General features: G+C 44.8%; 1 protein-coding gene across 1 annotated transcript in view; it reads right to left on the bottom strand.

Moving 5' to 3' along the window:
* Nucleotides 1-7368, bottom strand: part of HGSNAT (heparan-alpha-glucosaminide N-acetyltransferase) — a 29801-nt gene extending 22433 nt beyond the window's left edge. Inside the window, exons 1-3 of the mRNA XM_028701726.2 lie at nucleotides 7154-7368; nucleotides 2308-2423; nucleotides 809-939 (exon numbers count right to left, since the gene is read on the bottom strand). Coding sequence (XP_028557559.2) covers nucleotides 809-939; nucleotides 2308-2423; nucleotides 7154-7268 — 362 coding nt within the window. The 5' untranslated portion in view covers nucleotides 7269-7368. The remainder of the gene's footprint in view (nucleotides 1-808; nucleotides 940-2307; nucleotides 2424-7153) is intronic.
* Nucleotides 7369-12219: the final 4851 nt, after the last annotated feature.

Raw genomic sequence — 12219 nt, forward strand, 5'->3', positions numbered from 1 at the left:
CTATGCTGCCAGTTCTCATAGTAGACTAGTATAAAGTAAGCAGCACATAAGCAGCACACAAAACACTAAAAAACCATTCTAGGTTCTAAATCTTACGTTAATAATCCAAAAATTGAGAGAGCTATGTACAAGATCTACTACAGAAGCCACAAACAGAAAACTCATTCAACTTGTGTCCAAAAGGAAGATTCAGTCTTCCTTTAGCTGGGCTCCTGTAGATATCAACAAAGGTAAGTTGGATCAAACAGAGTGTTGGTGATGTTACGCACAAGAGTTAGACAGGGTGCCGGCGTTTGTCACCTGTTTCGCCCATGAAGAGTCTCAGGCTTCTTCAGTAAATTCTCTCTCACGGTTTTGATATATTTATAAGCATTCAAGTCCATATGTTACATTTCTTCTTAGATTAAGCTATATAATATTTAATTTCTTTCTTCAGAAAATTCTCCCTCAAGATTTTGGTGTATTTACATACATTCAACTTCATATGCTAAGTTCTTTCTCGACTTAAGCATTTATTCATTTACTAAGCCTAAGATTTAGAACGCAGAATGGTTTTTTAGTGTTTTGTGTGCCACTTATGTGCTGCTTACTTTATCCTAGTTTGGCTGCTTCAGCTACTGCAGAATTACATAAACTCTCCAATAATGGTTACTGATGGAACTATGCTTACATTACAGTATATTACTGGACTTTCATTAAAGCCTGTAATTTCACTAAATAAATAACCACAGCAGAGTCATGGGGACATTGCAGACGCTGGCTACTGTGAACTATTTCAAGGAACAGTACACTAAAATAAGGTTCTGACCTGCAAATTTCTTTGTTGTCTTTCGTGTTACTGACCAGCAGGGTGACTGCATGCTGAGAATCCACAGCAGCAGTGCTAACACTAGGCTCTTCAGGTGTTTTGTTGATGGAAATTAGTTCCTGAGGCAAGCACTGGAAAATAAGGGGAAATGAACAACACTAAGATATAGAAGTAACCAAAACTAGACACAATAAAAATACCATCTTTGAAGTAAAGTCATACCTCATGTTGTGTTAGGTTCATGTTGCGTCTTTTCAGCTTGCAAATGCGGCAAACCTGGAAGTGTATACTTCCAGGCTTTGCCCTGCATGCACACGCAGAAGGATTCTGCGCGCTTTCTGCATGTGCAAAAGCGTTCTGCGTGCTTCGCACATGCGCAGAAGCGACCTATCGCCCTCCACGCTTGCACAGAAGCGCCACTCTAGTTGCAGACTTTTCGGGGTGCAAACGGCACCCCGGAACGGATTGTGTCCACAACCACTGTATAACACAAATAGAAGGGTCTAAAGCAGTGGTTCTTAACCTGTGGGTCCTCAGATGTTGTTGGACTACAACTCCCATCATCCCTGACCACTGATCATGCTGGCTAGGAATGATGGGAGTTGAAGTCCAACAACATCTGGGGGACCCACAGGTTGAGAACCACTGGTCTAAAGGAAAGTAGTGGTTTGTTCTGGAAAAAAAGAAATGATTATCAGACAAAATTGTACAATGGTTTCTTAAAATAAAAAATACTACGTGATCTGTTTCCTATGTTAAGAGTTATACTAGCTGAAATAAAATGTGCATTAGCACCACTGGTTTGTTTGCACATTATCTTGGGATTAGAGTCGAGAACTAATTTTCTCCGTTGAAAATATATCAGCATTCACGCAGGTTCAGTTGAGACATGGATCATGGTTTACAAAGCTTAACTGTGATTTGTCACAACCTCTAAATCAACAAGCCGTGGTTTTACCCATCGCTCTACCTCCAGCACATTAGCAGGCCACAGACACAGGAGTGGATAGAAAACTAAACCATTTACCATTTCAGTTGTCAGTGTCAATTTCCTGAGTAAGCACACTCCCATGCCATTCTAGCCTATAACCATGTCTCTTTGCTCAGTTTTTATTTTGCAAATCAGGAAAAATTCTGGAAAGTACCCATACTTGCATGGTCTTAACTACTGAGCTGAGACTAGGCTTCTGCATGCCTATAATGAGCCAACTATAGGCAATAATGCCAAAATCTGGCTTCTTCTGTGTGTTTCTTCCCTTTACCGTGAATATATTTTGTTAAATTGTACATGACAGGGGTGCTCTTCCACACCCCTGAGTCCTGGAGGGCCCCTCTTAATTTTCATGGTCCTAAGTCCCAGTCCTCCTTTCCCATGGGAGAAATGTCAGATTCTGGAAAATAATGACGTATTAAACTATACTGCATCATTGCTTTCTAACTGTGAAAGTTTTAGGGGGCATTCAATAACTCCCACCTACCCATCAATGAGTATGAATTACCTGGTAGCAATAATCGGAGATCCAGGAGATGGTTAAGTTCTCACCAAGCAACTCATTATGAATTTGTAGCAAAGCCTGGTCAATTTTCAGATCCCAGGGCTGTCTTCTGGATACATCTGTGAGAGATAAAGCATGGAGATAAAGCTTCACCGTTTAGCCAGTGTTGCTGATGAACTGGGAATTCTGCAAAGACAGATCCTTTCCAGATTACATACTCTGAGGCATCATATAAAACCCAAACATCTTTGCAAATGGGCTCAGAGGGAGAGATGGAAGCCAAGTCACTTCCAAGCCCAAGAGGATGTCAGCACATGAAGGTGCAGTACCAGGCTGTGGCCAGACACCATAGTGCCTGGCTTAGTCCTTAGAAGTAATGGGCTATTCAAGCATAGCAGTTTCCTCACAAGTAGACCCAAATCCTTGGTTAGCTCATATGTCCAACAGCTGTGCCTAGGAGGGGGGCTTATAAGGCTGCTGCACATAAGCATTCAGTCACTGCAGAGATATTGGAACAATTAAATTACTCCAGCTCTTTGGTATGTCTTGTTTCTCTGTTGTGAACATCCCTGGAGTGCGTGTGATATTGGACTGCTACTGGTTTTTGCCTTTCTCGCTGACACCCCCAAATGCAGCTGTGGGTCATGACTTGCCTTTGTTCTGGGAATCTATGTATTTGCTAAACAGGCTGATTGTAGAAGACTATAATGGCTAATCTTTTGAAATGACAAACTCAAAAAATCATGTTCCAAAAATATATTTTTACATCAACACTCAAACACAATGCCAGGGATTGTGACTACAGCCTAATGAATGCAAAACATATGCTTGACCACTGGGCGATGTCATGTCCTCTGAGCTAGGGGCCTCAAAGCATGGGCTAATCTTTTTAAAAGAGAAACTAATGGCCAAGTGGCCCTGATCCCTTGTTGCCTTCTGCTGTTTGGTGAAGACTTTTCTGTTCCAGCACACTTTTGTCTTGCTGGGTAGATAGCTTTATACTGTACAATGAATTTGGCTGAGCCTGTTTCTATTTTATATTTTTTATCAAGCCTATGACACTTTAAGCTTCCTTGAGAAATGCATCTGCACAAGGTTGGGGTATAGCCTTTTGAATAAATAAAGTAAGTGTGAAAAAATGCTTTTCCATTGAGAAACCTGTCTAGCTAGACACTTGTGGGGATGGTCCCTGGCAGAAACATTAGGATTTGTTTGTTTTAAACCATGTTGCTTAAGTGCTATAGCCTCTAAGAAGTTTACAAAGATAAAATACAAAAATGAAAATCATTATAAAACCAAACTTCAATTAGAATGCCTGCTGGAATAAAAATGTGTTCAGTATGTGCCAGAAGTTCAGAAAGGAACTAAGCCTGCAATGCTAAATGCATAACTCCTGGGGGATACGAGCTGTGTATTGAGCCATGGGAAATCACTGAAAATGACCTCAGGCAGGTTTATAGAGAATTAGACAGTCATTCAGGTATCCTGGGCCCAAATTGTAAAGGGCCTTATAAATTAGTACAAGACCCCTGAACCTAGGAGCGCATGCGCAGTCAGTACAGAATTTTGGACACAGGAATTATGTGCTAGTGACAGTATGTTCCTATCAACAGTCTAGCTGTAGCGTTTTGCACCAGCTGAAGCCCCTACATAGAGTGCATTGCAATAAGCACTGCAAGGCTTGAGCCTTGAAGTCACCCATGCATGGATCACTGGGGCTAGACCATAACTGTTCAAGAACAGCTGCAGCAGACATACCAGCCATAGCTGGTAGAAGGCACTCCTAGCCACTGAGGCCACCAGAGTTTTCCAGAGACAGAGACGAATCCAGGAGCACCGCTAAACTCTGCACCTGTTCTTTCGGAGGTAGAGTGCAACTCCATCCAGAACAGGCAACTGCCCCAAAACTCCTAATGGCTGCACCCAGAGGCTTTTAAAACCAGCATTGGGGAAGAAATTTTACCTTGTGGTACACTGCAGCACAGACGCAGGTGGTGCTGTGGGTTAAACCACAGAGCCTAGGACTTGCCGATCAGAATGTTGGCGGTTCGAATCCTCGCAAAGGGGTGAGGTCCCTGCTCCTGCCAACCTAGCAGTTCGAAAGCATGCCAGTGCAAGTAGATAAATAGGTACCGCTCCGGCGGGAAGGTAAACGGCGTTTCCGTGCGCTGCTCTGGTTCGCCAGAAGCGGTTTAGTCATGCTGGCCACATGACCCAGAAGCTGTACGCCGGCTCCCCCAGCCAATAAAGCGAGATGAACGCCACAACCCCAGAGTCGGTCATGACTGGACCTAATGGTCAGGGGTCCCTTTACCTTTACCTTACACTGCAGCACAAAGTTCATGGAGTTGAAACAGTCTCCCGTTGCTACTTTCCAGACATGACCTTCTTGGCAGGAGCGGAAGCACTGTGAAAAAGTGTCCCTAATACCCATCCCACAAGTGTATACCACGGTCTGTGACATCCCCTGGCTTATCCCTGATACAGGTCACCCATAAGGCTGACCAAGGCTGATTTAATCCCTGAACCGTGCCTGAATCCAGATCGTGAGAAGCATCCAGGCAATTCGTATAATCCAGTAGCTCTTCCACCACCCTCTCTACCACCTTGCCCAATAAAGGGTGGAAATTATCATTTTTTAACATCTGCCAGGCTGATGAGTCAATCTAGGGAGACATTGCAAAACTTTTTGAAATCCAAGTAGCGTGGGAATATTGGATGGGGAAGTGGGTTAAATATTATATTTAAAGCTTCACGCACCCCAAAGTATCTTATTTGGTTGGGTAGAATATTGTTCTGGGTCTTGGGCTGGAGTTTTGTTTGTGTCAGGGGAGGGGAGATGTTGTTGCCACAACTGATACAGTATTAATTTTTGGTATCTTTATTTTTCGCTCTTCCTACGATTCATGTGGAAATTGTTCCGTTTGGTTGCGTTCTCGCTGACACAATTTTATTTATTGTTTATGGCTTCTGTCACATTCGTGTTTACGCAGATCTGTGAGCCGCCTTGAAACTGTGGGAAAGGGTGGCATGCAAAACAAAATGATGGTGGCGGCAGCAGCTTTCCGTTTTAAAAGCTAGGTTAAAGCATACCTTAGAGCTTGCAGCTTTTTATTTTAATCTGCTCTGTTTTGTCTTTCGTGAGCTGTACTTCCATGGTTTTTAAATGGAAGACAAACGAGCCTGTAATAATATTTTCTTTTTTTAAGCCTTGCTGAATCATTCCAGCAAAGGCCAGCTGAGTCCAACGACCTGTTCCCAGGGCGCTAGTGTGGTGCAATTGTTAGAGCACCGGACTAAGAGACTTCACGGTTGAGGCGGGCGGGAATGAGATCAGGATTCGAATCCTTCACTAATCCATGAAGTGGCCTTGGGCCTGTCTCTCAACCCCACCTGCCTGACAGGGCTGTTGTGAGGATGAAGCAGGGTGGGGATGTGGGGGCAGAGCCATGTACATGGGTGTAGACAGGATTTATTGGGGGGTGGCAGAAGACGCACCTGTCATCCTCTGCCTGGCTCCGTCGAGCAGATTGGGAAGGATGTGTCTCAACAACCGTTGTTTTAAATTACAGTGGTACCTCAGTTTACGAACTTAATCCGTTCCGGAAGTCCGTTCTTAAACCGAAACTGTTCTTAAACCAAGGCATGCTTTTCCTAATGAGGTCTCGCACCGCCAGTGCCCTTCCACCATTTGTTCGTAGACCGAGGCAAAGTTTGCAAATCGGGGCACTACTTCCAGTTTTGTGGAGTTCATAAACTGAATAGTTCGTAAACAGGGCTGTTCGTAAACTGAGGTACCACTGTACCGTATATTTCTGTGTACAGTGGTACCTCTAGATGCGAACGGGATCCGTTCTGGAGCCCCATTTGCATCTAGAAGCAAACGTAACCAGCAACGGCACGTCTGCACACGCGCACATCGCTTTTCACCGCTTCTGCGCATGCGCGTGACATCATTTTGAGTGTCTGCGCATGCGCAAGCGGCGATACCCGGAAGTAATACGCTTCGTTACTTCGGGGTTGCCATGGAGCGCAACTCGAACGCGCTCATCCCAAAGCACATTCAACCCGAGGTATGACTGTACAATGGTACCTCCGGTTGGGCACAGGATCCGTTCCGGTGCTCGGGTCGGATCCCGAGGAATTTGCAACCAGAGGTGCTGCTTCTGCGCATGCGCGTGCGGCGAAACCTGGGGAAATACTTCTGGGTTTGCCGCGTATGTATCCCGAAGGATACGTAACCAGAGGTGAACATAATTAGAGGTAGCACTGTATAAGACGCCCCCATGTATAAGACGACTCTTATTTTTTGAGCCCAAAATTAAGAAATAAATATTTTCAACGTTTCGTGTGTAAGACGAGACCCAATTTTAAACTTAAAAAATTTGGTTTAAAAATGTAAGTCTCATACATGGGGAAACACAGCACTCTCTTTTGGACCCTAGTGCTCAGGAAAACCTGCCAAAATCTCCAGTTTCTTGACTTTTGTTTTTATTTATTTACTTGAGTTGTCCCCTCAACCCCCCCCCCCCGTACACCAACCCTGAGCTCCTGGGAGGGGGAAAAGTGGCATATAAATGTAATTTTAAAAACCTATAAGCAGCGCCGACCACTTACCTTTCGCCCTGAGAGCAAAAGCGGGGCAGGCGAGACGCTTTTCAATGGCGCCGCCCCAGTTTTCCTTTCTCCCTAAAAAAATCCGTGCCTTTAACTTCAGCATTATTAACTAACTTTGCGTAACAAGCCCTTTCAGTCACGCCATTAAAAAAACAAAAAAATACGAGATGGAAACATGCATAATAGAAGGAGGAAAACAAAAACCCGAAGCGAGAGAGGAAGCGGCGCTTACCGTGGTTGGGGGGCGTGTGGTGGGGCTGCGCCAAGCCCAGCATGAGCAGCGCCAGGAGCGGCCCGCCGAGGGAGGAGGCCCGCGGGCCCCAGCCGCCCGGCCTCGGCGATGCCATCCCTGCCGCTGTCGAAGCCGCACGGCCGCCGACGAGGGACGGGCCCTGCGCCGGCCGCACTCCTGAAGGAGGAGGAGGAGCAGGAGAAGGAGAGGCGGCGGCTTCCCGGTTCCTCCTCCTCTTTTTCCCCTCAGGAAAACGGCCGCCGGTTGGCCATCGCCGCCCGCCCTGTCCCGTTTGCCTCAGCCAGGCCAGGGCCGGATTTACCACAGTATAAGCTAAACAAGCTATATTATAGTTTAGGGCAGGCATAGGCCAACTCGGCCCTTCAGATGTTTTTTGGGACTACAACTCCCATCATCCCTGGCCACTGGTGCTGCTAGCTAGGGATCATGGGAGTTGTAGGCCAAAAACATCTGGAGGTTGAGGAAACCTGAGCTATGGCTTAGGGCAGGCATAGGCAAACTCGGCCCTCCAGGTGTTTTGGGACTACAACTCCCATCATCCCTGACCACTGGTGCTGCTAGCTAGGGATCATGGGAGTTGTAGGCCAAAAAAACACCTGGAGGGCTGTTAAGGAAGCCTGAGGTATAGGGCAGGCATAGGCAAACTCCGCCCTCCAGATGTTTTGGGACTACAACTCCCATCATCCCTGACCACTGGTCATGCTAGCTAGGGATCATGGGAGTTGTAGTCTCAAAAAGACCTGGAGGGCTGTTAAGGAAGCCTGAGCTACAGCTTAGGGCAGGCATAGGCAAACTTGGGCCTTCAGATGTTTTGGGACTACAACTCCCATCATCCCTGACCACTGGTCCTGCTAGCCAGAGATAATGGGAGTTGTAGTCTCAAAACACCTGGAGGGCCGAAGTTGAGAAAGCCTGAGCTATAGCTTAGGACAGGCATAGGCAAACTTGGGCCTTCAGATGTTTTGGGACTACAACTCCCATTATCCCTGGCTAACAGGACCAGTGGGCAGGGATGATGGGAGTTGTAGTCTCAAAACAGCTGGAGGGCAGAGTTTGCCTATGCCTGGCTTAGAGCCCCACTCTCTTGGGCCCCCCAAAAAAAATCTAAAGGGAAAAAACAACTGGATGTACATTTCCAAAATATAAAATAAAAAACAAATAAGATGAAAACTACGTATTCCAGTTTATCGCCACAATGGTTATTAACGCTGGGCTTCGGTAAAGTGAATAATTTAATCAGACAGCGCCTCTATGATTTTGAGCGACAATATAATTTGGTGCAATAAGGAAATTTTGCCCGTGGCGTGGTTATTTTCCACCTAGTCGTTTTGACACATCGGCACCCTGTTTGCAAAATTGTTAACAGTTCCAAAGTACAAATGCATTTTTGCTTTTGCAAATGGAATATACCGACTTCGGCTGCACTTGAGGGCTGATTCCAAAAAATTCTGCTGGAAAAAGGCTTATGTCCCTGTGGAGATGGCAGTATTGAGTCAGTGGCTCATCTTTTACCGTGGAAAATGTTTAAATACTTGCCATTTTCTTTTTTATTTCGCTTGAGATAATGTGCTCTAGATGCTACATTTGCAAAAAATCCTAAATCTGTACTGATTAAGCCTGTACATTTAGCAACTTTGTGGACTGGATTTACCGGTACTTTTTTCCATAGAGTTTTGTGGCAGTGTAATTGGTGTTAGTGAAATCTCATGGAATGCAACACATCCTGCAAGACAACGATTGCTGCACCTTACTCTTGCTGAAGAAATCCTGTAGCACCTGGGTGGGGCATAATCAGCATGCAATCTCTATTTTTGAATTGAGATTATATTCACATATTACTGCTTATTCCACATCCAGTGCTCACCCACTGCTAATTTTTGTAGTCACATTGACACGTTTGCATCAGTCCTGTAGTTTCTTGACAAATACCGCTGTTTCCCTCAAACCTGCTTCAAGCAAACTAGAAAACTGGGCAGTTGGATGCTGTGTGAATAACTTGTATTAGAAAGATAAAGTGATGACTGCTTAAGACAAAATGTAAGAAAATCAGGACTGGATCATTGACAGTGAATTTGGCAGTGTTGTCCCTGTTCCCTGTTTCACTTCAGTAAGACTGAAGTTACCGTCACTGTGTTATATATTTGGGTGACCAGGGTCTGAGACTTGCAGATATAACTCTAAAGTCTTTTAAGAACAATCAATGGGATGCTTCCGGACAGAGACCTTATATGTGCTGTAAGCTGCCAAGAGTGGCTGGAGAAACCCAAGCAGATGGGCAAGGTATAAAAAATAAATTTATTATTGTTGATGTTGTTATACAGTGGTACCTCGCAAGACGAATGCCTCGCAAGTCGGAAAACTCGCAAGACGAAAGGGTTTTTTGTTTTTTGAGCTGCTTCGCAAGACGATTTTCCCTATGGGCTTGCTTTGCAAGACGGAAACGTCTTGCAAGTTTGTTTCCTTTTTCTTAAAACCGTTAATACAGTTGCGACTTGACTTCGAGGAGCAACTCATAGCACGTGGTGTGGTAGCCTTTTTTGAGGTTTTTGAAGACTTTGGTGATTTTTGAAGCTTTTCCAAAACTTTTCCGACACCGTGCTTCGCAAGACGAAAAAATCACAAGACGAAAAAGCTCACGGAACGAATGAATTTCGTCTTGCGAGGCACCACTGTAATAATATTGTGAACGAACCATTCAGATCCTATTTTTCTCTTTGTGTGTTTGGCACATTGGCTTCCACACATTCCCCTTTTTTCAGTCATGGTTATTTATTGCTAATCCACTGCTTGCTGTTCACACTCCCACACTCTCCACTGTCTTTTGCTTCTCTGGAAATTGCATGCAGATATTTCTCTGTGTGTTCCTTTTTTAAAAAATGTCCAGGAAGTGTACATGTTTACATCGGACAAAACAGAAGCTTGTTTTTTATTCTTTCTTCCTTCTTGCGGGTCCAGGGACATTATTCATTTCCATTAAAAAAAAAATACTAAAGTCTTGCACAAGTGTTACTGTATATTTGCCTGAGTAAGGCTTGCAAAAGAATGACAGAAAGGCCTTGCATAAGACATCTCTGTTTTTCCCACAGTCAGATGTATTTACTGAATTTAGTTTCTAAGTTGCTGAGATTCCAACATGCCGTTGACAAGTTTTTTTTTAAAAATAATTTTTATTGAAGTTTTATGTTACAAAAAACAATACAGCCATACTACCACTAAATATAATTAAGAAATAAAAAATTACATACATCAATATTTAGTTTGTTATTTGTTATTTACTGTCTTATTTCCTCCGAAACATTGCATACAACAACACACATATGTGCAGACCACCCACACACCCGCACAGAAAATGATAATAATGAAAGTAAATATTTTTCCCCTTTTATCTTCCAGAATCTTTTCTTCAACTTTGACTTCCTGTCAAGTCCCTTTGCATATGTTTTATCTTACATTCAAATGTGCACAAAACAATAAATCTTTCTATATAATTTTTCTAATACATTCTGAAAACATAAAGGTAAAGGTAAAGGTAAAGGTACCCCTGCCCGTACGGGCCAGTCTTGCCAGACTCTGGGGTTGTGCGCCCATCTCACTCTAGAGGCCGGGGGCCAGCGCTGTCCGCAGACACTTCCGGGTCACGTGGCCAGCGTGACATCGCTGCTCTGGCGAGCCAGAGCCGCACACGGAAACGCCGTTTACCTTCCCGCTAGTAAGCGGTCCCTATTTATCTACTTGCACCCGGGGGTGCTTTCGAACTGCTAGGTTGGCAGGCGCTGGGACCGAGCAACGGGAGCGCACCCCGCCGCGGGGATTCGAACTGCCGACCTTTCGATCGGCAAGCCCTAGGCGCTGAGGCTTTTACCCACAGCGCCACCCGCGTCCCTCTGAAAACATAATAAATCCTTAATTGTAGTCCACCTCCTTTTAGTTCCTTTATCACTCGAATGCTAGCACGGAGTCAAAACTATTATTGTATTTTTGAACATATTTTTTATAAACATCCCATTTTCCCGCTAATTTTTGATTTGAGTTTCCTCTGAGTTGGTGTAAATGGGCACACTTGTATTTTTTGGGCCACTGGCAGAAACAAAATGCCTAAGTTGTGCTCAAGTGAGGAGCAAACTGAAGTAGAAGTCTGAAAGAAGCTACATCTGTCAGAATGTCGCCACACATGACAAACTGCCTGTCAAATAAAGAAATGCACCAAAGAGATTCCACAGCAGCAGAGACTGCAAATTTATAAAAGTATGAACATGCATTTCGATGGTGTCGTGTGAGTCCTGCAAACAACTTGCATGAGCAGAAACAATTTCTCAATAAGCTAGTATCTGGAAGTGCACTGATTTGATCTATATTGGCAAAATAAAGGGCTGCAGATGCACATTTCTACTGACGTGGGTGGTGCTGTGGTCTAAACCACAGAGCCTAGGGCTTGCTAATCAGAAGGTCGGGGGTTTGAATCCCCACGACGGGGTGAGCTCCCATTGCTCGGTCCTTGCTCCTGCCAACCTAGCAGTTCGAAAGCATGCCAGTGCAAGTAGATAAATAGGTACCGCTCTGGCAGGAAGGTAAACGGTGTTTCCGTGCACTGCTCTGGTTTCGCCAGAAGCGGCTTAGTCATGCTGGCCACATGACCCGGAAGCTGTACGCCGGCTCCCTCGGCCAGTAAAGCGAGATGAGCGCTGCAACCTAATGGTCAGGGGTCCCTTTACCTTAATACTATGCAGCCTGCAGAAAACTATCAATAAAACAAAACACAGTTGAATGTCAAGTGAATCCATTTCACTTCACTGCTCACATGTTTAAAAAGGTAAAGGTAAAGGACCCCTGACAGTTAAGTCCAGTTGCGAACGACTCTAGGGTTGCAGCGCTCATCTCGCTTTACTGGCCGAGGAAGCCGACGTTTGTCCGCAGACAGTTTTTCCGGGTCTTGTGGCCAGCATGACTAAGCCGCTTCTGGCAAAACCAGAGCAGCGCACGGAAACGCCGTTTACCTTCCCACCGGAGTGGTATCTATTTATCTACTTGCACTTTGACGTGCTTTC

This window comes from Podarcis muralis, chromosome 13, assembly GCF_964188315.1.
Source record: "Podarcis muralis chromosome 13, rPodMur119.hap1.1, whole genome shotgun sequence".
Lineage (NCBI taxonomy): Eukaryota > Metazoa > Chordata > Lepidosauria > Squamata > Lacertidae > Podarcis > Podarcis muralis.